General features: G+C 38.4%; 1 protein-coding gene across 1 annotated transcript in view; it reads right to left on the bottom strand.

Annotated features, from left to right (window-relative positions):
• The window catches only part of LOC109823690 (transcription factor GTE10-like), a 16,068-nt gene continuing 5,871 nt past the window's right edge, over nt 17,585-27,781 (bottom strand). The window contains exons 4-10 of the mRNA XM_020390026.1: nt 23,128-23,198; nt 19,895-19,964; nt 19,708-19,788; nt 19,492-19,607; nt 19,327-19,393; nt 18,325-18,455; nt 17,585-18,190 (exon numbers count right to left, since the gene is read on the bottom strand). Of these exons, the coding sequence (XP_020245615.1) occupies nt 18,433-18,455; nt 19,327-19,393; nt 19,492-19,607; nt 19,708-19,788; nt 19,895-19,964; nt 23,128-23,198 (428 nt within the window). The 3' untranslated portion in view covers nt 17,585-18,190; nt 18,325-18,432. The remainder of the gene's footprint in view (nt 18,191-18,324; nt 18,456-19,326; nt 19,394-19,491; nt 19,608-19,707; nt 19,789-19,894; nt 19,965-23,127; nt 23,199-27,781) is intronic.

Raw genomic sequence — 27,781 nt, 5'->3', positions numbered from 1 at the left:
TGGCTCTCCCGAACAAGGAGCAGCGATCAGGTCTGTGGCAGGCTCCTCGGACCATCACCACCTTCAAAGGAGAGTCCTTCCTCACCAAGGATGAGACTGCGGGGAAAACTCAAGGGCTCGCCATTTGGTCTTCTCAAGAAGATTAACAGTTCTAGCCCCCAGTTGTTGCTTAGAACCGTTAGAGTCAAAGTAAAACATGGTGGTCGAAGCATGTGACTTGTACTCTCCTTGCAAGAAGGCTCCTCCATTTATAGGATGGTCCGGCCGTCGCTATCCCTGGAAACCTCAAGAGGAAAAATATGATCCCATCAAATTCTAGGGAACAAAGCGTCGGCATGTGGGGTTCTCTCCAACAAGAAGCCCCCATCACAAAAGTTACCTGGGCCCCCTCCGTCAAGCAACATCTTCCAAAAAGCTCAAACAACAGAATATCAGGCCTAACAGAGCAACCGACGGTGGACAAGCAAGATCTGTTAAAAATCACCATGTCCACCGTTGGCCTGCAAGGATCTCAGCAAATCCTCCAAGCAGGTCCTTGGCTGATGAGATAGCAAATATGCCAGCAACTCAACAATGCCTAAAAAGCCAAACGGCTCACCATCAAGAGAAAGAGCAAACCTCGATTCCGGGTGTTCCTCAGTTTGGCAGCAAAGGCAGCCAATGAAGCAACGCTCGCTCTCATCAAGGCAGGAAGGTTCATGGGTGAAAAGAAACAGCCAAGGAAGCTCCGTCTTAGTGACTTTGTCCCCGGCCAAAAGCCATCTCCAAGATGCACACAGACAAGAAACATGGGGTCGGCATCACCCGATGGGATAAATGTTAATGAGTTGTACTCTATCATGTATAAATTCCAATAATCAATGAAAATATCAAAAATGAAAAGAAAGACATCAAAGCCCTAGTCAACTGGGCCCTCGGCTAAGTTGATAAAAGTCCTTGGTACCTCCTCAGGGTAAAACCAAGGCACGATCCTTTTTTGCCGATTCCCACAGTCGACTCTCGGCCCTGGGGGAAATGAAAGGCCTTGGTACCTAATCTGGGTAAAACCAAGGCAAAATGACTCCTCGGTCGGTTATAAGACCTCGGCGCCGTCTCAGGATAGGCCCAACGCTTGACGACTTCTTAGTCAACAGTTTTGGCGTCACCTCAAGATAGGCCCAAGGCATAATAACTCCTCAGTCGGAACAAAGCCTTTAGTACCTCCTCAGGATAAAACCAAGGCAAAATGACTTCTCAGTCGGTATAAAGACCCTGGTACCTAATCTGGGTAAAACCAAGGCAAAACGACTTCTCAGTCGGAAAAAAGCCATTGGCTCTTCCTAAAGAATAAAGTCTAACGCAAAACGACTTCTCAATCGGTATAAAGACCTTGGTACATCCTCAGGGTAAAACCAAGACAAAACTACTTCTCAGTAGGCACAAAGCCCTTGGTACCTCAGGGTAAAACCAAGGCAAAACGACTTCCCAGTTCGTATAAAGACTTTGGTACCTCCTCAGGGTAAAACCAAGGCAAAGCGACTTCTCAGTTGGTATAAAGACCTTGGTACCTCCTCAGGGTAAACCAAGGTAAAATGACTTCTCAGTCGATATAAAGCCTTTGCCTCTTCCTAAAGAATAAAGTCCAAGGCAAAACGACTTCTCAGTCGGCACAAAGCCCTTGGTACCTCCTCAGCAAAACGACTTCTCAGTCGGTATAAAGACCCTGGTACCTAATCTGGGTAAAATCAAGGTAAAATAACTTCTCAGTCGAAAAAAAGCCCTTGGCTCTTCCTAAAGAATAAAGTCCAAGGCAAAACGACTTCTCAGTCGACACAAAGCTCTTGACTCTTCCTAAAGAATAAAGTCCAAGGTAAAACGACTTCTCAGTTGGCACAAAGCCCTTGGTACCTCCTCAAGGTAAAACCAAGGTAAACGACTTCTCAGTTGGAAAAAAACCCTTGGCTCTTCCTAAAGAATGAAGTCCAAGGCAAAACGACTTCTTAGTCGGCACAAAGCCTCTGGTACCTAATCTGGGTAAAACCAAGGCAAAATAACTTCCCAGTCGAAAAAAAGCCCTTGGTACGTAATCCAGAGAAAACCAAGGCAAAATGACTTTTCAGTCGGAACAAAGTCCTTGGCTCTTCATCTAAGAACTAAACAAGGCACAACGACTTCTTAGTCGGTTCTAAAACCTTTGATTCCGCGTCAAAAGTAACCCGAAGTATAAAGACTCCTCAAGTCAGTGCTTCACCTATGGTTCCCTGCCTAGATGAACCCAAGGCAAGGCTCCAAGGGATCGACATTATAAAAAAAAGCAACAGAGTTCAACATGTTCAAATCATTTCAGAAACTCTCAAAAGCAAAAGACATTAAAAATCACTCTCATTCAAAAAATAGTCTTGTACATCTTTTACAAAACAAGGGCCTAACTGGGCTTAAAAGGAGCAAAAGATAAAGAAAGAGAAAGGGGGGGGGGGGGGACATCTATTCTTAAAAGCTTTTTCCTAAGACTGAGGGTCATCACCCTCAGAATCCCTCTTCATTCTCTTCGAAGCCCTTCTGGAAGAACTCGGCTCCTCCGAGTCAGCACCTCTTTTACAGACCTCCATTGATGGAGGAAGGACTATCGCTTCAGAGCCGAAGGAGGATGAGGAGGACCCTCCCATCTCTGGGAGTTCTTCTCTGACCAAAGCTCTGGACTCTTGAAGACCAAAAAGACCCCGAAACTTCTCGAGATCTTTGGCCTCAGGGTCACTAAGAGCCCTCGGCTCCAGTACATTCTCCTGCACCTTGGGCCAACCCGAGCAGGACAATATATTATCAGCGCTGAACACCCAGACGAAGAGCCTCTTCCATTCTTCGTTCAGTTCTGGGAGGTTGGCATCCAAACAGAAATCGCCTCTATAGTAGAAGAAATAGTGGGGGTCCCCCTCAGCGGACCCTACGCTGACCACGTGCCCCAATAAGCTAATGTTGGGCACCACGTCTGCCTTGGAGCAGACATCTATAAATGCCATCAAAGTACAGATGGCGTGCGGGTGAAATTGACAGGGGAAACCCCCAACACCACAAAAACCTCCCTGACAAAGGATTGCAGTGGCAGGCGCAGACCACACTATAGGTGCCGCAGACCACACTGTAGGTGCACCAGGTAGAGAGGCACTCGGTCCTCATCATGCATATGCACCGGAGTAAAGCTATCTGGTGCCCCTATGGTCATTGCACGAGAGATATCGTACCTATCGTGCAACCATACCACATCATCCATAGACATTCTCGATCGAGATAAGTACAGAACCCTAAGCTTACTCTTGTGGTCATTCTAAGGAAAGGCCATGATAAAATCTCTTAGGAAGAAATGAAAGAATCTACGAAGAGAAATGTTCTTGAGGTAGAGTACTCTTCCAACAGCATCGGAAACTATTTATAAGCCCCCGAGGAAACAGACAGGAGAATTCAAGAGGCTCAATCCTTGGAGCAACCAATGCAGATACACTTCGGGAATCTAAAACGGATCATTAGAGATACGGACCGCCGCTCACACCAATCAATAGGCAAAGCGAAGCACCACCTGCTCTAACCTCTGATGCCTCGTTTCCTATGAAGAAGCGGTTCCCAAAACCAACAACATCAATCTACAGAAGGTTAACGGTTAGCGAGTCTTGCACCACATCTCCAAGCCACGATCGGCTGGCTAAAAAGTCTCGAACACCCTGAGTAAATTCATTTCACTCGGACCCAACCAAAGTTAGGTCCAAATGAAAGGGGCCAACTATTATGGTGATTTACCATCTAGAGATAAGAACGTCGAAAGATTGACTATAAAGGCCCAAAAAGCCATGGTCCTGACCGGCTCAAGAAACTCAGAAGCCCGGTCGAGGTCAAGTCTATTGACCAGTCAAGCAGGCAAGCCCTCTCTTGACCAAAAGTCATCATAACCGACTCGAAGCGCGGGACCAGTCGATCCCCCATAATTAAGATGACTCCCCAAGCAGATGTCTCGATGGCGCTCTCGTCCCAAAACTCACTCGGTTATCGGTTGACAAATCATAGTAATGACTCATGGATCAACACTGTCTCGACTAAAGGGATAAGATCCGACCAAGATCACTTCAAATATCACTCGACACTACAGCATTGACCAGTCCCATCAAGATATACTCTCTGACAAGGATCTCCTGCACAAGCCGCCTGTTCTACTCACAAGTCATTTCCCAAAAAATTACCATGATGCTCTCTGTACACGAATGACTTCTCCTCCAATTTCCAGCCACCACCTGGAGAAAGAAGGATGGCTACACAGCCGACCTACCCTACACCCTGACTCTTCTGGCAAATCCAGAGCACTGAGAATACTTCTCTTCTCTGTACACGAGTGACTTCCCTCCCAGTCGCCTGCCGACACCTGGAGGAAGAAAGATGACTCAGCAGCCTGCCTGTTCACCTTTCAAACCGTCGCCTGTGCATAGTCAACAAAAGCTGAGGGTCAAACTCCCAGAGGCAAGGGGGCTATAAAAGGAGGTAAGGAAGGTAAGGGTAAGAGGGCTTTGGCTACTTCTTCTTGCACATTAGCTTTACTCCCCTTTTATGTTTTAATAATTCCAAGAGGAAAACCCCCCTGCAAGGACCTCAATGGCCCAGGGTCCTCTTAACAAACCCTCCACAAGTTCATCAACTGACTTGATCGTCGGAGGTACCACGGGGGAAACTAGTCCCGTATTCCTACGATTCTTGTATGTGCATGTTATCAGTCCACCCTGCGCGCTCAGGATCGGGCATAAAGTCGGAGGATGAGTCAGTTCTAACATTCATCCTCTCCTTCTTCCCCACTGTCACCAGGATCGAAACTGTATCCGACTGTGGAAAACCCCCATCGACTGTTTGTTTACGAGCATCAACACAGACGATTCGATCGGATACTACGGTCAACTCCATAAGCCGACAACTTACACGACCGACTCAAAAGGTGGTATTTGCTGACCTACCTATCAGATCGAGCCCACAAGCCTCCACACTTGGACCACTATCTTAGCTGATAACTCTCGAGGCCGTCTAAAAAAGGGTACTTGTCGGCCTACCCACCAAATTGATCATATAAGCACTCGCACTAAGCTTACTGTTTCAGCCGACAACTCGCATAGCCGTTTAAAAAGGTGGTGTTAGTCGGCTGAGATAGTGGGCGGAATAGACATGTGAGGTATGGGATACAAAATTCTAACACAATAATAATTTTTTGTATTTAAGTAGTTTTTACATTCTAAATTTTATCAAAACAGTCTGCATGTGATCAAGAGGTTTTACACCATTCATGATGAGCAAGAGGGTCAATTTGGGACTGAAACTATGGGATACAGAAGGGTGGAATCCTTTAATGAGTCATGGATTTGATTAAAAAAAATTTAATAACAAGGACCTCACCCTTCTTTCTCCATTAGTTTGGGGTGTGTTTGGCAACTCCACTAAACTAGTTTTAGTGGGTGCATTCTAACATCTAAACTGTTTTTTTTTTGGATCAACTCTAGTCAAGTTAAGTAAAAACTAGTCCAAACTCCATCATATTTAGGAATTATCAAACACACCCTAAGAGTAGTTTGGATGAGGAGTCTAGTTTTCGAGAAAAGATGCCTTTTTACAAAGAAAATAGAGATGAGGGTTATTGATCCCTGTACCGCTCTCTAATAGAGAGAATGCTTTGTCATTGAGCTACATCCCCAACTTTTGGCTAAAATATCTAGTTATCGCTATTCTATATTAATATTGTTATAGTTTGTAGTTAACTAAGTGTTAATCTTTCTTGAGTTGTCGACATACGTCTCACTCCATGCCAGATCAGACATGATTATAGCTCATACGATTCGAACGGCTACTAAAGAAAATAGAGATGAGGGTTATTGATCCCTGTACCGCTCTCTAATAGAGAGAATGCTTTGTCATTGAGCTACATCCCCAACTTTTGGCTAAAATATCTAGTTATCGCTATTCTATATTAATATTGTTATAGTTTGTAGTTAACTAAGTGTTAATCTTTCTTGAGTTGTCGACATACGTCTCACTCCATGCCAGATCAGACATGATTATAGCTCATACGATTCGAACGGCTACTACGGCCGACTCCATAAGCCGACAACTTACACAGTCGACTCGAAAGGTGGTACTTGCCGACCTACCTATCATATCGAGCCCACAAACCTCCACACTCGGCCCACTATCTTAGCTGATAACTCTCGAGGCTGACTAAAAAAGTAGTACTTGTCAGCCTACCCACCTAATTTATCCTATAAGCACTCGCACTCAGCCTACTATTTCAGCCGGCAACTCGCATAGCCGTGTAAAAATATAGTGTTAGTCGGCCCTCCACCAGATGCCTGAAGAGGTGGTACTTCTTGCCATTCTCACTAGGAGTCATGCCTTCTTGACAGGCAGCTTGACTCGTCCCTTCTTGCCAGGCCGAGTCGAAAGGCGGTCTTCCTTGAGCTCCAGCCCAACAGTCAGTCACCATCATATTAAATGCATGGTAAAAAATCATCATTACTCCAGCACCAAAAGTCTTTATGACTCATTAGGCTCTGTTAGCACCAAGCAGCTGCTGTCGCTTTGCACTAGCCACCTAGATGACTCATCATCGCTAGCAGCCGACACCTGTTAGCTGTCTACCGAATCACCTGCATGTCTGGACTCAGGTCAAGTTACCTATCTGCCATTCTGATCCTCTATAAAAGGAAGTCATGCAACTCAATGTAGCTCTCTGGTCTTTTGACACAACTTTGAGATTTTCTTCGTTTCACGTTTTCCCACTCAAGTTTATATACTGACTTGATCGTTGGAGGTACAATCGGAGAACCTAATTCCGGCCTCTTACGAGTTCGTCATGTGTAGGAGAGCCAGTCATCTGAAAGAGTTTGAGGACCCCAACTCTACTTTAATCTATAAATAAACCTCATGTTTGATAGCTGACATCAACAGTTTGGCGCCCACCGTGGGGTTTGTCATTCTTCTTCATACAAGATGTCTAATCTTGAGCGTCCTGGTAGAACTTTTGATCCGCTCCCTAAAGAATCTCGTGTGGGCTATGTCACTCAGGCTTAGTTAGAAGAATCTAGGCGGAGGATCTCTTAGTCTCCCCTACAACAATTTGCTACTTTCACTAATGAGCTCCTCAACCGAATTCCTCCCCAACAGCCTGTCACATCATTTATTCCTCCACCTTCGACAAGACAGCCCTTTGTCCCTCCTCTGCCTGGGCACCCTACGCAGGTCAGACATCAAGGAGACCAAGCTGAGTGTGCCTCTCCCTCACCTCGCCAGCAAACTCGCTTTGTAGCCCCTTCTCAGCATAATCAATAGTATATGGAAATAACAGGGGAGAGTCCCAGTTTTGGTCATGACGGGTGAGAGTACGCCACAGCGGCGGCATCACATAGCCCCCGACTTCCTCATATGGCTCCAGGCCCCTCGATCACTAATCTTGCATCTGGTTATGACCAAACCTTTCAGCCAATCGCTGAGGCCATAGGGGAAACACTCCCCTCGTTGACAGCATCATGAATGCTACATGTGACAAATTCAAGATGCCTCACATGAAGAAGTACAAAGGTGAAGGAGATCCAGCCAAGCATGCTTAAAATTATTATGATATGATGACCATGCTACAAACACCAGAGCTGATCATTTGTAGGTGCTTCCCTATCACTTTGTCGGGAAACGCCAAGCTATGGTGGAACTCCTTATCCAATAAAATCATCAACAACTTTGAGTAACTCAGACAAAAGTTTGTGCTCCACTTCCTAGCCAATACCAAGCTGAAGCTATTGTTAGCCTCTTTGTTTTGATGATGTTTAACAAATAATTTACCACTAATATTGTTTGTCTAGTATTCTGTTTTCTTATTTATTGTAGACAAAGAATATATTGGAGGATGGATGAAATTACGCATTTACGATCATATCCAATGGAGGTTGGCGGAAGTGTGGAGTGAAGCCATACAATTCAAGTTGAAGATCCAAGTTCAACCTTCATCCGTAAAATTACCAAGAAGAGCTTATTGAAGATCAAGATCATAGCTTGGGTAATTTAGTTTAGGTGTTATATTATGTGTGTTAAGTACTTTAAGCTCAATATCATATACACACACATTTTATTGGTTTCTGTTTTTATGTGGATAAGTTGGTTTGGTTTAATTTCATAGATATGAAACAAAAATATATTCATATACAAACTCATATGTTTCATGTTCTATTGTATTTGTGAAAATACTGTATTTATTATTTATAGACTTCATAACAATAGTTTATATCTTTTTTCAAGTCTATAAAATCATTTTGTATTGTTTCAAAATATGGTTAAGCTAAAATGTCAAAACTCATATGTTCATATTTTTATGTTTTGGACTATTTTGCAAAATGATGATATTTTTTATTTGGGAGGTCCTTTTTTAAAACTAGTTTTTGTAGCATGTGTATTATCATGTTTACAATCATTTTCCAAAGTTTTACATTTTTTTGAGTTTTTTTGATATTTTTTAGCAGGGTTTCAAAAATAGAAAACTTCTTCAAACCTGTTCATTTTTATGTATCTGTTTGCGGTCGACCGCCACGGTCGACCGCCCTTGAGTCCAAAGACTCAATATGCTTTTTAGTGTCTCGTGGTCGACCGTGGTGGTCGATCGGATGAAGTCCAGAAAGTTTCGCGGTCGACCGTCACGGTCGACCAGATGTCTTTTCAGAGCCTAGTTTTGCCTTTCTGTTGCTCACGGTCGACCATGAGTTTTCCACGGTCGATCGCCAATTGCCCAACGGCTATAATGGGTACAAAATTAGATTTCTGATTCTTGGGGGGGTTTTGGTCTTTGGTTTGGGGTTTTTGCTGTTGGTTTCTCTTCCTATATAAACCCCTCAAACCCCTTCTACCAGCAACAATCCAAGAAATGTTTTAATAAAGTTTTAACAAGGGTTTAAGTGTTGTTTAAGTTTATTTAAGAAGCTTTTAAGCATTTAAGAGTTTGAGTTTGTGAAATCAATTTCATAAGAGCTTGAGGAGATCGTCTGTTGGTGTTTTAGCATCCAACTACTCTCCCTCGATCTCTTGATCTATTGAGAAGTTTTCTAAACTCATTTTCTAGCTTTATATCTATTTGTTTTATTATCATTTTATTAAAACTAGTTTTATATTGAGTTTAGATTTGTTTAATCTCTTTGCTTACATACACAACCATTGAGCTTATTGTATTTGCATATATTGTATAATTAGATTGTGGGGAGTTGTAACAACTGAGAGTGAGCTTTATTGTGTTCTCATCCATATTTGAGAACAATCATTTGTTATATTGTGAGATTGTAAAGTTTTCGGTGAGCTAGAAAACCGAGTGTGAGGTGTAGACGTTGATCGGTGAGCGTTGAAAACCGACATTGTGAGAGTGTGAATTGTGAAGTTTTCGGTGAACTAGAAAACCGAGTGTGAGGTGTGGACATTGATCAGTGAGCATTGAAAACCGATATTGTGAGGTGTAAACATTATTCGGGTGAGCGTAGAAAACCCGGTTGTGATAGTGGATTTCTCCCCGGGAGTGGGAGCGGAGACGTAGGACGGAAGGTCCGAACTCCGTGATCATATCGTGTGTTTGAGTTTGCTTTGGCTCACTTCTCTTATGTTTATATTTATTGTCATCATTGTCCATTGCTCATTATTTATATCATCCACTATCTTGTTTATTTTGTTTACCCTTGTGTTAGTTTATATATCATTGCATATAATTCACCATATATCTCATTGCTAGGATATTGCTTTTTGGTTATATTGCTCATTCTTGCTTATAACATATTGTATATCTATCTTGTAAGAATAACTTGTTAATTAGTTTTAATTGGCATAAAATCAGATTAGATTAGCATAAGACCCTAATCACCCCCTCCCCTCTAGGGTCTAACAGCTATCTTCCCATGTTCTGATGCAGTTGAGGTAAGAGCCTAGAGAAAGCCTCAAGAACTACTTCAAGAGGTTCCAAGCCAAAAGGCTGGAAGTTGACGACCCTGGCGATGCGGTCCTATGTCTACTACCGTATGTTGCCGGCTTAGAGAGCAACGAGCTGGATGACTCGCTCGTTAAGAAGCGAGTCACCACCTAAGTTGAAGTGGCCCAAGTTACAAAGTTAAAACAGAGAAGTTGATGGCTAAGGCTCATGGGTACATGGATGTGGAAGATGCCCAAATGTACAAGCAGACAACCAAATCAGCTAAAACAGCAGCAACAACGTCATCATCGACAGTCAAGTCAGTGGTGAGGACCAACCCCTCGCCAAGAGAGGAAGCGGCAAAGGGATCAGAGGAAGGAGATTGCTAAGAATTCGGCTTATCTCAACCAAAGACCATGACATCATTTTCATGTCTAAGCTCAAGGCACATAAAACTCCCCAAGTAATCAAATTAATGGTACTATCTTTAGTTAGGATATTTTTTCCATGATGTACATCTACGTGCAGATTTCATCGATCAATCATCATCGACTCGATCGGCTTTGACTCAAAAGATCTTAGTCCCTACTCAGAGTAAGACCAATGTGCACCATCGATAAAAGCCCTTGGTACCCTCTCGAGTTAAAACCAAGGTACATCTTGACCCGATCGGCTTTGAAAATACCTTGGCACCTGCTCAAGGTTGTTGGCCTTTTTATTTTGATGATGTTTAGCAAACAATTTACTACTAATATTATTTGTCTAGTATTTATGTTTTATTATTTATTCTAGGCAAACAATGTGAGGGAGGATGGATGGACTAGAGCTTTCACGACCGTATCCAATGGAGGTTAGCGGAATAGTAGAATGAAGCAATGCAATTCAAGATAAAGATCCAAGATCAAGCTTCATCCGTAAAGTGTACCAAGTCAAGCTACAATGAATATCAATTAAGCTTGGGTAAATTAGTTTAGGTTTTATATTATGTGTGTTGATACTTTAAGCTCAATTATATACACACATACACGTTTTGGTTTTATAGCTTTCAAGTTTGAGTATGAAACAATTACACTTATCTATATACATCCATACATACATGTTTCATATTTATCATTTTGGTTTATTCATTTTGTAAATTATCCACATAGAAAACAAGTTTTTTTAAACCATAGATTTATTCACATATTTATTTATGGATAAGTTGTTTTTGGTATAGCTGTATAGATATGAAACAATATATATCTTCATATATACATTTATGTATTTCATATTCTATTGAATTTGCAAAATTATATGTTTATGGATTGAAGATTTGTTTACACTATTTTTATATCTTGTATAAGTCTATAAATCTATCCAAAATGTTTTAGGAGTTTGTTTAAGTCATTTTGTAAAAATTATGTATTTTCGAGATTTTGTATTTTAAGCGATTTTATAAAATGATGAGATTTCACAAATGGGAAGTGCTTTTTGAAAACCAGTTTCTGTAACATGTTCATTTTCATGTTTACAAGCATTCCCAAAAGTTTTATATTTTTTTAAATTTATTTGCTATTTTTAAATCAAGTTTAAAAGTCAGAAAACTATTTTCAAAACCTGTGTATCTGATATATCTGTTCGCGGTCGACCGGAGTGGTCGCGGCGGGGGGCCGCTAATTGTTTAGAGACTTTGCTCTATTTTTTAGCCTTTCGTGATTGATCGGTCATGGTACTGTAGTCGACCGCCAGTATGACCGTTGCACAGTAACGACTAGTTTCCAGATTTTGTTTATCAGTGGGTTTTTAGGGTTTTCTTGGGTTGTTTCTTCTACCCTATATACACCCCATTACATTTATCATTCCCAACTACCTAAGAGAGTTTCAAAACAAGTTTGAGTGTGGTTTAATTTTGTTTAAGCGTTTGTTTACAAAAATTTAAGTTTGTGAAGAAATTTTCACAAGGGCTTGAGGAGATAATCTTTGGTGTTTGGACATTCAACTCATCTCCCTCTCTCTCTCTCTCTCTCTTGTCATTATAGAGAAGTTTTCTTAAACTCAATTCTATCTATTTATTGTTTTTTATCTTAATTTTCATAAGCTAGATTTTATATTGAGTTTATAATTGTTTTACTCTTTGCTTACACACACAACCATTGAGTTTATTGTATTTGCATACATTGTATAATTGGGTTGTGGGTTTGTGTGACTTAGAGAGTGAGCCTACATTGTGTTCTCATCCATTGTAGAGAACAAATTTGTTGTATTTGAGCTTTAATTGTGAGATCACTTTGTAATACACTTGTACACCGAGAAGAGTGTGTGGTGAGAGACGGGGTCGTCCCAAGAGGAGTAGTGTTGGTAGTAAAGCCTAGGGAGAGGTTGCAAATCAGAACACTTGAAAGAGACATGGCCTAGAGACCAACAATTAGAGGGTGTAAAGTGGGATTGTAAGAGTGTTGATTGTAAAGTTTTCGATGAGCTAGAAAACCGAGTGTGAGGTGTAAACGTTTTCGGGTGAGCATCGAAAACCCAGTGTGATAGTGGATTTCTCCCTGGGAGTGGGGAACGGAGACGTAGGACGGAAGGTCTGAACTCCTTGATCATTTGCTTGTGTTTGAGTTTGTCATTAACATATTTTCTTTTGTGTTTATCTTATACCGCCATTGTCTATTACTCTTTGTGTATATTACCCTATCACATTTATAGTTTGTTTATTTTACCCTTTGTTCATATTGATTATCCTTGCATACAATTGTTGCATATCTTATTTGTTAGGATAACTTATTAATTAGTTTTAATTGGTATAAAATCGGATTAGATTAGCAAAAATCCTATTCACCCTCCCCCCCTCTAGGGTTCTTTCCTAGTGGCATTAGGGTCTATCAAGGGTAAGACAAAGGCGCGCCATCGACCAAAGCCCTTGGTACCCTCTCGGGGTAAAACTAAGGCATGCCTCTACTCGGTAGGCTTCGCCTCGAAAAACCTTGGTGCCTACTTAGGGTAAAACAAAGTCATATTAATTTGTCCTACATCAGCTAAAAGACCTTGACATCTTTCTAAGCCCAAGGCACATGCCCTAAGACCTTGGTGTCATTGCGTGTAGACCCAAGGCACGAACGAGTCATCTCAACCCAAAAAACGGTTGGATACTCAAAGGTCCGCGGTTTAAATTAATAAAGATAAATATTTGCACCTAAAATATTTACAGCAAGACATTAGCATCCTCCTAAGCCCAAGGCATGTACCCTAAGACCTTGTTGTCATCGCGAATATGCCCAAGGCACGAGGTCAAGTAGCACTACTCCGCACACACGAAGCCGAGTCATCTTAACCCGAAGGACCGATTTATACCCAAAAATATGTGTTTCAAATTAACAAAAGTAAAAATATTTCTACCGGAAAATGTCTACAGCAAGACCTTAGCACGTTCATAAGACCAAGGCACGCTTTTTAGAACCTTGCGATCATATTCAATAAACAAGGTATGAGGTCAAGTCTCCCTATTCACCATAACGGCTAAGTCACCTCGACTCTATAACAAACATGGACTCAAACAAAGCATGAGACATGCAAGCAAAAAAGATACAAAAATCGAGAAGGTAAAAATCTAACTTTTTATTCAACTTTCACCCGTACTCCGCCAGCCGAATTCGAATGAAATGGGGCCACTATTATAACCTGCAAATAACTAAGTGTTAATCTTTCTTGAGTTGACAACTTACACGGTTGGCTTGAAAGGGTAGTACTTGTCTACCTACCTATCACATCGAACCCACAAGCCTCCATACTCGGCACACTATCTCAGCCGACAACTATCGAGGCCGATTAAAAAGGTGGTACTTGTGGGCCTACCCACCAAATCGATCCTATAAGCACTCTCACTGAGCCTACTGTTTTAGCCGGCAACGCGCGTAGCCATGTAAGAAGGTAGTGTTAGTCGGCCCTCCACCAAATGACTGAAGAGGCGGTACTTCTTGCCCTTCTCGCTAGGAGTCATCCCTTCTCGAGAGGCATCCCTACAAATCCCTTCTCGCTAGGCCGAGTCGAAAGGCGATCTTTCTCAAGCCCTCTACCAACAGCCAGTCACTATCACATTAAATGCATGGTTAAAAATCATCATTACTCCAGCCCCAAAAGTCATTATGACTCATCAGGCTCAGTCAACACCAAGCAGCTGCTGTCGCTTTGCACTAGCCACCTGGATGACCCATCTTTGCCAGCGTCTGACATCTGTCAGCTGTCTACTGAGTCAGCCGCCTGCCTGGACTCGGCTCAAGTTATCTATCTGCCCTTTTGATCCTCTATAAAAGGAAGTCATGCAGCTGAAGGTAGCTCTCTGATCTTTTGACACAACTTTGAGATTTTCTTCATCTCATATTTTCTTACTCAAATTCATATACTGACTTGATCGTCGGAGGAACAACCAGAGAACCCAACTCCGGCCTCTTACGAGTTCTTCGTGTGCAAGGAAGAACAACGACCTACAGAGCTAGTCATCTGAAGGAGTTTGAGAACCCTAACTCTACTTTAATCCATAAATAAACCCATTGTTTGATAGCTGACATCAACAAATACATTCTAAGATAAATACAATAATATTTTTTTTATATTTAAATAGTTTTGCCTTGAGAAAGAATATGAATTTCATCAAAATTACATGTATGTGACCAAGTGGTTCTATATTGAGTCACGAAAAGAAAAATTAATCTGAGAATTCCATTTCCCCATAAATAGTGGGGAACTATGCACTCTGATGTGGAAAGTTCTAATATGTTTCCTATTAGAGGCTGCTTGGTTGTTTTCCGAAAAAAACGGAAATGGAAAACTCACATTTCAACTCATTCTAAGAGATTTCAAGACATTTCCCGCATTTTTTTTGTTTCGCAATGAAATCACCGTCACGTCACCGCCATGTCACATAAGAAACAAATCCAGCTGCAATAGTAACAGTGTTTCGATTCCCATTTCTTGTGTTTGTTTGAACATAAAAAAAAATGGAAATTAGCCGCATTAGTAACAGTGTTTTCAGCAATTAAGTAATCTATTTTATTCACAGTCACTGTTTCAATAGTGCTTTTAGTAATTAAAAATTAATTGAAGTGATATTTCCAAGTGTTTTTAGAGGTTTTTTGTGTGAGGACACTTTTCTCATAAATCTGACGTGGCATCCTATGTGGCACCCTTATTTCTTTAAATCACAAAACGAAACAAACATGTGATTTAAAAATTGGTTGAAACCAAAATCCTACGTGACAGGGGGATTTCTTAAAATCTGATGTGGCGCGCGTGCGGGGGGTGGGGGGTCGTGTTTCTCATTTTTTTTAGCAAACAAACAGCCCCTTAGAAAACAACTCATTAAAATTACAACAACACTCATAAAAATTGAGTACCTCCAAGGTTTAGAACTTGAGATACAAATTGATAATAAACAACAAAAAAATTCCTTGAGATCTAGTTTAGGGATAAAATGATACACATACTAAATTTCCGGTTCACAACCAACTAGAATATTTTGCTAGAAGAAAAAGGAAAAGGTTCAATTTGACAGCGAAATATTAAAGGTGCACGGGTACACAACCTATAGAAATCTTTCTCTAATTTGAGTGGACAAATAAAGCAGACAACTCAAAAAAGATCATTTTCATCAACTAACCTGACCCCATCTTGTTTGGACTTTTCCTATCCAGTCTCTATCAGGAGCCGCCAATTTTCTTAGTAAGCCGCATTAAAGTGGATAAAAAAGTTCATAGAGGTAATATAGGAAGCAATTAGAGTATTAGAGTTAAAAATCTAATGATTATACTAATTTTCGTAATGCTTCACTAAGTTAATATTTTATTTGTATTGATTTTTGAATATGCTAACTATCAGATCAGTCTGCGCACACAAGTGAGTTATTCTAAAATTTCTCTGTTTTTTTTTTCTTATGTATGCATCAGAACAACTTGCTGATATGAGCATTACTATGATATAATTTTTTGTGTTTTAATTTTACAGCTCGTTGATTTTATATAAATTTACGCTGATTAAAGTTCTTAATCATGAAATATGCAACGCCTTCTTTTCTTTTCTGTGTGTTTTTCTACAGAAAGCACTTGACTGAATATACGTCCACCTAAGCACAAGCACCAATCTACTCTTAGCTTTTCCTTGCAACCCTAATCTATTGGCGCTCCCTTTGACAACACGAGAGACTTCAAATTACGAAATAAATTTAAACGAATAAATAAGTAGTCTACTTCAAGCAGGCAATCAATTGAGCGCGTAACTTACGAAACGTAGCTTTTGCTTGTGATTCTAAAATTAGTGAAGTTCACAAGTAAGATACTAAAATAATTGGGGCTGTCACAAGTCGGTGAGCATTTTCTCTGAGGTCCATGAAATTTTCCTGCTTATTGCATGCAAGTTATACACTGATCCAGATCAAGTATGTCCCTTAGTTAGGTGAAGGTCATCTAGGGTTCAACCTCTAAGAAGGGGTAGTCTAGGATTCAACCTCTGGTCGTCACTCCGGTTAATTTTGCTATCAGATGCAAGTTGGGGTATATAAGTGAAAAGTAGGCGAAACAATAGGGTATATAAATGCTATCTAGCCTAATAATAATAATAATGGCAAAAATAATAAATGAAAAGTTCACAATGGCAAAGCAAAAAATAAGCCACTATTGTATTGGGGATTAAAAGATTTCATGAAGCATATGCTCAAACATGGTGGATTTCGTGACTTTATTTCAATGTTAGTAACAACTGTAATTGCTGATAGACCCTCAAAAGGGTAGAAGTGCCAGAAATAATAATAATAATAATAAATCATTCCGAGGGGTTTACATGCAACACCTAAACTCTAGGATAGTAAGTTTGTTCAGTGATACAACTATATCTAGGGGTGCATTCGGTCCGGATACGGCTCGGATATGATGCTTACCATATCCATATCCGCTTACCCATCTCGGATACGGATACGGATACGGATATACCTCGGTAAGAAAAACTTATAACCATATCCGCTAAAATCGGATACGGTTACGGATATACATGCGGATATATAAGCGGATATGCATGCGGATACAAAACAGATATGAGAAAACTAGATAGTATTGAGAAAAACATAGTTCATGTGATACAAAAAAGTTCGTTAATATGTCCATTATAACTAAATAGTTAAGATTAGTCATCTTGATCATCAAAATTAACCACAAATCCATAATCTAAGAATCGAAACTATCGTAAGAGTATGACTAATATGTATTCGGATATTTCGGATACGGATACGGATATTTCACTACAAAACCATATCCATAACCATATCCTATCGGTTATAGATTTGAGTAACCATATTCGTATCCTAACGGATACAGTTACGGATATTTCATCGGATACGGATACGGTTTAGCACCCCTAACTATATCTATCCGCGATCAACCCCTGCTCGCTTGATAGGATTCAGACAGGATGGTCAAAAAGCACAAAAGAAATCCACCAACACAGGCAAACAATGGTGCACAAAAATTCAACACAACCTTCATCCGACTAAATATCATGTACAGCTCCACTGAGCAAACCTATATGTTTGAAAGAACACAACCCACTACATGGATTGCGGACCTAACAAATTCTCAGAAGAGAGAAACATGAGAAATTTGTCCTAGACAACATCTGCTTTCTTTTTTACACTGAAAGAAGCACAAACTAAACACTATAAATTATATTCCATATGCTCATACTTGATCACATAAAGCTTTGAACATGTTTCCTTTTGCTCAGATACTCAGGTGAATACACATACACAAATTGTTCTGACATAAAACAAATTGTTCTTCGGTTTAAGTATTCGCTCGTCGTACATGTTCTCCTTAGGTGGATGAAACTTTCTGCTTTTAACTTCCAAAATTGAAGGCTGCCTTCTTACCACAGCCGGAAAAACAAAGAACAAGAAAATAAAATAAAATTACCACCTATGCATTCAACAGTGCTCTACTTAGAAAATGTACAAAAGAGCAGGGAAATGCATCAATCAATCTCTCCTTCTTCGATGTCATTAATTGCAGGACGAACTGGCTTCACCTCGGCAATCTCTTCCTCCTCTTCATCATCATCTTTCATGTACAACCCGAGTTGCTCTAAAGGGTTACTTCCCCCGAGTTTGAAACTCCCTAAGCCATCTTGAGAGAGATCTGGGCTTGTCTCGTCAACAGAACTAGGTATATGCTCACCTGGAACAGTTCCAAGCATTTCTAGGTCTTTAAGGATCAAGCAGTTTTCGTTGATTTCCACAGTTTTCTCTATCTACAAGTTACAAAAAAAAAAAAAAAAGTCAAGATAGTAGCCAACTATTTTTCCCCGTACAATGGTGGAAAACTATATATCACTGCAAGTTACTGAATAAAATAAAATATAGAAAACTATAAATAAAGTCTTGCCTTGAGCAATGCCTGCCGGGCGGCTTCTCTCTCTAGTTCACGTTTGCGCTTAGCTTCCGCTGCAGCTTCTGCCTCTGCACGCTTACGGGCAGCCTCTGCAGCTTTAGCTTATGCCTGCAGCCGTGCTTTCTCTGCTTTCACAGCAAATAAAAGACTGAAATAAAAACAACAATCAGAGTTACCAAGATCCTTGTTTAATTTAACACCCCCCACCCGAGCACCCCAAAAAAACCCAAGAAACTTTATAAAAATTAGAGACCCCCCCCCCCCCCCCCCCGAATTGTAGAAATTATGCAATCCACCACGAGCTAGGCATAAATGATATTAATGTGAAGGGCAACAGGACTAAACTAACATTGAGGATACAAGAGTGGAAGAGGGTAATATGGCAGATATATTGAGTTGTAGGGGGGAATTATGCAGAACATGCATGACAAACTAATAGCCCGTCAGTTATGTGACATGGACACTTCTACCATGAGCTGTCAGTCATGCTATTTTCATAAGGGTTTCTTGTCTAATTTGTAAAGTTTAAGAGGGTTTGCACAACACCACCGAGTTTCTTTCTTTGTATTTTCTTTTCTTCCTTTTTTATTTTTTATGTTATTTATTTATTTGTTTTTGTTTGGTGTGGGGTTTTTTTTTTTTTTTTTAAATCTACCTGTAAATTTCCTGACATGTCAAACACAACATCTTTAGGAATCTTTTGAGGCACTACTAAAATACAACTTTCTGCAGTCCTAAGTGATTATGTGTAAGTTCTCCAATTCAAGGGTAATACTTGATATGAAAAATCTCAAGCCACAACCATGTCACCCTCAGTTCCAAATCACTGTAACAGACATACTCGATTGGTCAAGTTGATTTTGGACTACATAGACAATTCAAGTTTGCATATATACCTAACAACCATGTCATGCCTTTTTTTAATCATTATTATTTGAAAAGGCTTCCGTGACAGCCAACAAAAGAAGGCTTTTAATAAGGAATAAAGTTTGATACCTTCTCTCTGCTTTCTTTCAAGTTCCTCCCGCTCCTGCCGAAGCCTCTCAGGATCCCCTTTTTCACCCTTATCTCATAAAAGATTAAACCATGTCAGAAACCAAATATTGGCTAGAAATAAAAAATAAGCAAACAAAACAAACGTTAAAAATGATAACAACCAACCTGGACAAGAGTCTTCTCTTGGGCTTTAAGAATTGTATCGGCAAACCGGCTCCTCAACAAAGCTGCTCGATAGAGCTTTTCTGGGGAGACTTGTCTCTCAGGTGGAGCATTCTCCCCTAAAATTTCATAGCGAAAAGATAAGCTGATCCGTGCAAATTAACGCTTAAGACCTCATCGGTCTCACTCACAGTTCTCTTCTCAGAAACTCATGCTTACCATCTTGAGGCCCATCTGCCTCAGAAGACATAGGGTTAGGATGAGCATCTTGGTGTGATAGATCCAACCCACTAACAGATCCTGTACAATGGTACAAATATATAACACCTTATTCAGAAACAAAGAAACAAAGGATCGACAAGGTACTATAGTAAAAGAGTAAAAGAAAATGAACTGAGGGACTCACTTTTTGCGTCAATTGGATTCATGATATCACTCTTATCTTGGTCCTGAACTGTCTCAGGTCTTTTATTTGCCTATAAAAACAAGGTAAACAATTTCGTTACACCAAAAATTCCGTTAAAGAAAGAATTGTCCTAGGCCATATTTATACAGTTTTATTAGCATGTTAATTATTGTCAAAATTCTAATGCATTGAAAAGCAAACATGAAATCTCAAAATAGTTCGATTCATTAAACAATTAGGAATTATGTACCTACAATATTCATCTTCATTCTATGATCATATTCAGAAAATTTCGGTATAATACTCCTTTTCAGGCAGTCATTCACACAGGTCCACTTGCATTTTTGCATAGACATAATGTAGCCAGTGAAAAACAGTCCTAGACTCCAAAATTCACAATGTTTTGTACTCCCAATAGCTTTAGTGTTCTACTTGCCTTCAGTATCAAGGATTTGTAAAAACAAAATTAACAGTGAACAGAAAACAGATACAAGTGTAGAATCAGGATTGCAAAAAGAGCATCGTTTTGTGCTTACATTCCGTGTGCCTAGGTTTTGACAATTTGCATCTCGGATAACTTTTACTTTTTGAAACAGACCAAATTTGGAATTTAATTACCAAAATAGACCCAAAAAATATTTAATAGGCAAAATAGACCAATTTTGAGCCACATGACTGAAAAGTTGGTCTATTTTGCTAATTAAATATTTTTTTGGTCTATTTTGCTGATTAAACTTGGTTCATTTTTAATTTTTTATTAATAACTTCTCTAGTGTTTATTATATATAGATACACCCTCTTGATTTACTAACTACATATTTCACCTCGCCATGGGAACAAAGAAAAATAAATAAATAAAATAAAATTTAAAAAAATAAAAAAATAAAAATCTTGGTTTACACTTTTGTTTTTCCTGTTTTTTTTTTTTTTGTTATTTTGAAATTAAGGTCAGTTACGCTTATCTGTATTGAACAAATTAGCTGTAGTTATAATTTCAATATACAATAAAAATGTAGGAATTATTTTGTTATATACTATAGACTTGCTAACTACAATTACAAAACAGAATACTTCTAGAAGAACACTATACAACTAAACTAACTCCCAGTCCTTTTTTTCAAAAAAATAATTTACTTTTACAGTTAATTAGAACAATTATAATTGCATTAAAATTTATTTTTTCACAAGTTACATCTGTAATCATATTTATAAGTTTTTTTAACAAAATAGTTTGGATAAGTTTTGAAATTTATACAAGTTTCCATATTTAATTAGCAAAATAAACCAATTTTCAACCGTATGGGTAAAAGTTGGTCGCTAATTAAATAGTTTTTGGTCTATTTTGTAAATTAAATGTTAAACTTGATCTATTTCAAAAAAATTGTTTTTTGCATCTCCTAAATAGATAGGTACCTAGCATCTTGTTACATAGAAAAAATGCGGCTGTTGGTTGGGGTGGAAACAAAGAGAACCGAATCAAATAGTAAAATATTCAACTCGGTCCAATTTGTCAATTTTGATATGATTTGAATATCGAGATAGTATTCAAATTTGATTCAGTTAATTATTTATCAGTTCACTAACCATTTGCAAATACTCTTGAGCACATATGATAATGTGTTTTTTTCATTAATTGTAGATTGTGGGTTTGAATAGCAGGCTAGGTATTCCATTATTTTCCACTCTCCTTTTCTAAGGACTTTTCCGTATACACCCTCCACATTATAAAATTCGCACTCCAAATTATTTCCCACATTCAATCTAACCCCTCAACTTCACAGGTTTCTAATTGGAATACTATCATAACTAATTAAAATTTATAAAAATAACTAATTGACCCTTTAATAAATTAACTTAATTAAAAATATTAATAAATGAATATTTAATATTCAGACGAATCAACTATATACTATAGTTAAATTATATTTGTTTGTGAACTGTGTATTGAAATGTACTTGTTTATTGTTAAATGAAACACCGAATCAAATATAACCGAATATTTATAGGAATAACTAACAAACTATTCGTTAAATATTGGATTTAAACACCCCTAGGGGTTGGTTTCTCCACTAAAATATAACTTGCTTCACACGTGAGTTATTTTATAAGGAAAGAAATTCTTTTTTATAACTTATAAAAACTTGCACACCAGAAGTCCGTTTAACCATTTTTCTCACTCTACGACTTGCATCTCCAACTCTCCCCCTCCTCTAACAACTCCTTATATCCAACTTTCCTTCTCTTAACATTTTCCTTTTCCAACTTTTCTCTCAAAAATTTCTTTCGCTACAACATTCTATTTTAACACCCCTTTCACTAACTTTCACCAGAAGAGAGTTACTCAGTGGAGTTCTAGAAAGAGTTAGTTAAGGAGTGCTAGAGAGGTATTAGTGAAGAGAGCGAGGTGTAAATTAGAATGAAGAGAGAAGGAGAGCTAGATATACAGTCAGAGAGAAGGAATCTAGATAGAGGAGAATTATAGATCAAGAACACACTAGACACAAATAATGGGGAGGATGTTAGTTAGAGAGGAGCATTAGACAAACTTAGGTGAGTGGAGTAGGGACAATTTAAAATCTACTAGAAATGAGGAGAGAGAAGAATTATTCCAAATTGTGGAGACTCAAAAACTGAGAGAAAATGAACTACAAAAGTGATGTGTTTTCTCTCTCCTCCCTTCCTACCAAACAATAAACACAAATGCATATGGTTCCTTGCATCTAATTGCACCTTCCCTCGCCTCATTTTCCCTCTTCATACACCCTGCCAAACCATGTCGAAGAAGAGGAGGAGGAAGACGAGGACGGGGGAGGCTGGGGATGAGGTACTCAAAAGTGTCAAAAGAGATAACTTTAGGCACCTAAGTGAAAGCTGTACTTCTGTACTTTTGAACAGAAAGATAAAGCTAGAAATGAGGTATTCTATATAAGCATCAGAGAAAGCTTCATGCACCTACGATGAAAATTGTACTTCTGGTTTTCTTGGGGGCAAAGTCATCTTCTTCTACCTATTTCATTAACTTCTATCTGCTTTCAGACTCGGGTTTCATTTGTCAAATAGAAATAGGGTATGCCAAGTGCAAAATGCTAAAGCATTGGACATCCATAATGTAATTTACACTGAATAATGTTTAGATAAAGCTTCTAACAGAAATAGCAATTTTAGGGGTTATAAAAAGCAGTTGATGTCAAAACAAAAGATGACATGTTATTAAGCTTAATGTATAGATATACCTTAGTAGTTTTTCCAGGAGTAGCACCTTTATCTTCTGAGTCACTTCCAGAGGAGCTACCCGAATCTGAATCTGTCAGCAACGAAAATTTTGAACTTAAGTAAGGCTTGATGAGAACAGCACTCAGAAGTGCGAACAGAAAAAAGACCACAACTGCTAATGGTAAGGAAACAAAAAAGGAATCTCATCCAAATGACATAAGTAATGAAAACCAAACTATATTCCCACCAATTTAGATGGATGTTCACAGCAACACCTCAAACAAATAACAAAATATATTTCAATTCAAGCAATAAAGACAACAAAGGAAGATGATGTCAAATAATTTCATGAAAGATGAAACTGTAGTTACTGTACAGCTCAAACTGTCAATAAAGGATTGTTAGCAAGGCGCAAAATAATGGCAATCTTGTAAAGGATTATAGCACGGCTAATTTGATCCAACTGAAGCTGGCAAATAGTGACGGCATTGGCTAGTTATGACCAATACAGATCAGTATTTGATAATAATTACAAGTACATAATGGGGTTTCAAGCTTGAAATACCAAAATTTGATTTTATCTCTGCCAACAAAAAAATATAATCAGTTGACATGAACCTATGATTAAATTGACTTTTTTGACGTATTGGTACTTCCAATTGAAACATACCAAGGCCATCAAAGACGATAACATACGAAGACCACAGAAGATAACAATAAAAGGGAACGAAAACCAAGGCCAATACCAAGATTTTAAACCTTGGAAGTTAGCACATTTTTAGACAGAAAACAACATTTTATGGAGGGCCCTCCTTGGAATGTCTCATCATTTTTAAGTATTTCTACCTTTTTTTCATTTGTCCCCCTACACCAAAAGGATTAAAGGACACCCCATCTGATACTTGGTGACATGAGCCTATCATCACAATTTAGTCAGTTTCTCACGCACACCCCATCTGATACTAACAGGCCTAGCCAATTTGATATTCGGCTGACACAAGCAAAGAAGTGGCACATTTGAGACGGGTCCCTTAACTGACACCGTTCTGACTAGGGGGAAAGACATGGAGTACTATGAAAACTATTATTTTCCTCTTCTGTACCCCTTTCATTATTTCTGTTATGCGCTTGTATGTGTGACAGTATACTTGCTTCTGCCTATGCTTTCATGTGATTTTTTCTGCGCACATTCTCCACCTTAGGTGCAAACACGTTCTGTAGTCAGTCGGGTATGCAGCTAGTTTGGCAAGGCAATTGTCAGGTTAGTTGAGTTGCCACTGTGAAAAGCAAGAACACTTAAGGTGACGGATTTGGTTAGTATTGATGATTTATTCAACATAAGATTGCTACGTTAACTGAAAATCCGTAACCTAATCCTACAATGTAGACATAATAAGCATTTATAGTCAATGGACCTAGAAACCTACCCTTTCCGAACCAAAAAAATAAAAAGCCTAATAAACATTTAATATGACAATATGTACAATAATCGCAATTATGAACTCAAACATTGATGATAATGTAAGTTTGGTTATTCAGGTCCAATTAGATAAACAATAGATATCAGCTAAGATTGTTGATATGAAACAAACTATGAACCGTGATACATCGAATAAAAATAAAGTGTCACCATGGAATAATTTCAATTGATACTTGCAGAAATACATAAAATTTGGATTGAGGTAAGGATAGTTGTAAAAATAGTTTGATTCTCCATGTAAATAAAGGAAAACTAGAAAGTTTGAATCATTCATATACACAGGCCACACCAAGAATAATACTAGGAAAATATTAGAAATTCTTTCTTTTTAAAGATAAACTATCATGAAATAAATAGATATATTGCTTTTAGAGAGGATAATTATTTTGAGCTACAAAGTTTCTAATGCATTAATTCTAAGTTAAATATACTTCAACAGGGTGTGAATTATGCACTTCAGAGGGACAAAATTATGGTTTAAATAAAACTCAAATATGCTGCTAGGAAAACTAGTAGTGTCTTATAGTCAAGATCGTGCAGGCTTAACAGGCAACCACAACATCTATTCTATATATGAATCTTGAAGCCCACTTTAAGGAAGCTAGTTGCAGTATGCACTCGTATGTAAGAGAAAAAATTATAAAGCCCTCTACAAAGACAGACACAGGGAGAAAAAGATTTATATGACCCCTATACATAGTACGCCATACACACATAAATTTTCAAGCATTAGAAGCTACACATTTACACAAATGAACTTCATTATAAGCCAACTTTACATCACCCTTTATGCACTTAAATGAATGTTATACATCATGTTTCACAAGACACAACACCATAGTCAAATTGAATTCTAAGATCATATACTAAGTGTTGGTACCTTGCATCCAAATTTTTTATTATGTGCCCTAAACTAGTATGCAGAAGCTGAAGGCAAAAATAGAAGATACCATATCAATAGAATTTACGTAAGAAAAGGTGGAAGAGGGAACTAACCATTTGGATACAAAAAAAACCTACAAGGTAAAAAAAAAATCCTTTTTTTAATTCCTTGTTTTCCTTTCAAAAATAACTTCTAGTTGATTTCTAATAGAACCCAGACTCCCCTTTTGGTTTGAATCTGCAAAATTCCTACAGACACAAGAGATACCGAAAACTGAGCTATATTAGCAAAACATTGTCATCGCAAGATGCTTCTTAAGCTCTTTGTCAGTTTCTTCAGGGAGAGAATATAAGTTCGGAGAGAATATAAATATTGGAGAGAAGAAATTTCTATTAGAACCCAGACTCCCTTTTGTCTGAATCTGTAAAATTCCTTCAGACATGAGAGAGATAGAAAACTGAGCTATATTAGCAAAACATTGTCATCGCAAGATACTTCCTAAGCTATTTGTCAGTTCCATCAGGGAGAGAATGTAAGTTTGGAGAGAACATATACATTTTTTTTTTTTTTTTGTGAAAGAAAAGCCTTTTCATAGCTTTTCAGATGGATAGAGGATAATCATCCTGTGTGGAAATAGATCAAGATCTTGAGTGAAAATCTTCCAGGATAACCTAAAAAATCTAAAATAATAGTCGGCACTATGCAAGAAAAATTGGAAATTGGAGAAACTGCCAGTTTGTGAAGTCAAAATCGAAAACTGAAATGAAAATTGGAAATTGGAGAAACTATGCAAGAAAAAATTTGTGGGGAACACTACGGGAGATATATGGATAACAGTAAGAAACCGATGGAAATATAATGAAAGAAAGAAGCGAAGAACTCATAGGTTGTCTCTTCATAGGGTGTGTTTAGCAACTTCACAAACTTGTTTCAGATGGTACAACCTTGGTTCAATACATTATTTGTAGTTTGGCAAAAGTTGACCAAATTGAACTAGTTTTCCCTAGTTCAAAAACTAGCCCCTAAAAGGTTTTTTGTGGACCAACCCTTGTATGATTCAACTTTGGTCTATTTAAGATAAAACTAGTCTAGCCCAATTCTATTTTGAAGTTGCCAAACACATCCTGAGAAAACATGGAAGCCACATATCGTACCAGCTTGCAAAACCTGGAGGAAAGCACCACATTCTAGAACATGATTGAATCTTATCCTAAAGAAGTAAAAGCAGTCTACACTACAAATTGGATCATGATATCCATGAAATATTGCATATCAAGAAACTAAAGCAATCAATTTGGTAAGATAGAAACAAATGGACATGCCAATTTAAGCAGGGAAATTCTTTTGAATATCACAGCCAAAGTTATGTCATGACAACTTTTATCTAGGTAAGACTCTTCACATTTATAAGAGGGGTGAAATTTCTCCAATAAGATGCAAGTTTCCACTGTGTATGTTGCTATAGAACATCGACCAATCAGGCAGACCATAACGAAGACTACAAAAGGCATACAGTACAAGAAAGTCTCACTTGCTCTCACCGCCATAATACTGCTAAATATTCATCAGATAGAAATAACACACGCAATATTATAAATGAATTGGCAACCTCAGTTACCTAATGAGACGAGCTTGAACAAAACCTAAGCTCATGTAATAACTGAACAAATATACGAACATTGGATCTTGGCTCATTTAGTTCATGTTGAACCCCTAGACTCACCGATATATACACAGCGCAATCAAATTATGCCTCTTTTACTCCACCTCCCACATACAAGATCAACCCACTAAAAAATGGCATCACTTGCATTTTCATAGTTCAATTTTCTTAAACCTTTCGAAAATGCAAACACTCTCTGGACAGTTTAAGATACTTCAAGGACGCTCGAAAAACATATAAATTAATCTTATCAACAGGGTATCTTTAACTAAACTATCAACCTTTAATGAGAAATATTTCCAAATACAAATGCTAACCATTTGTATATAACAGAGCATTTACACATTGCATACAGCACCTACAGGACAGCAATTTTCCAGCATCCATTTTTCACAAAGATTCCTTTCCCTCACTTCTCAACATGGCCAACTGGAATAGTTCCATGTTATATTCTCATGCAACATTAATCCCTATACAAAGTCAACCATGCTTTTGCTTGGGCATATCATGGCATACCCTCAGAAACTTGACCTGCAAGGAACTACTTATCGTATAAATAACAAAAGGATAACTATTATGAAACTTGAAACCCCTTAAAGTTTGACCAGTTATTAGGAAACCCCCTGCTGTTACTTTTTTATTACAAAC

Source organism: Asparagus officinalis, chromosome 9 (assembly GCF_001876935.1).
Source record: "Asparagus officinalis chromosome 9, Aspof.V1, whole genome shotgun sequence".
In the NCBI taxonomy this organism is placed as follows: Eukaryota; Viridiplantae; Streptophyta; class Magnoliopsida; order Asparagales; family Asparagaceae; genus Asparagus; species Asparagus officinalis.
Note: the sequence above shows the minus strand (reverse complement) of the source record. Positions and strands in the feature narration are given on the sequence as shown.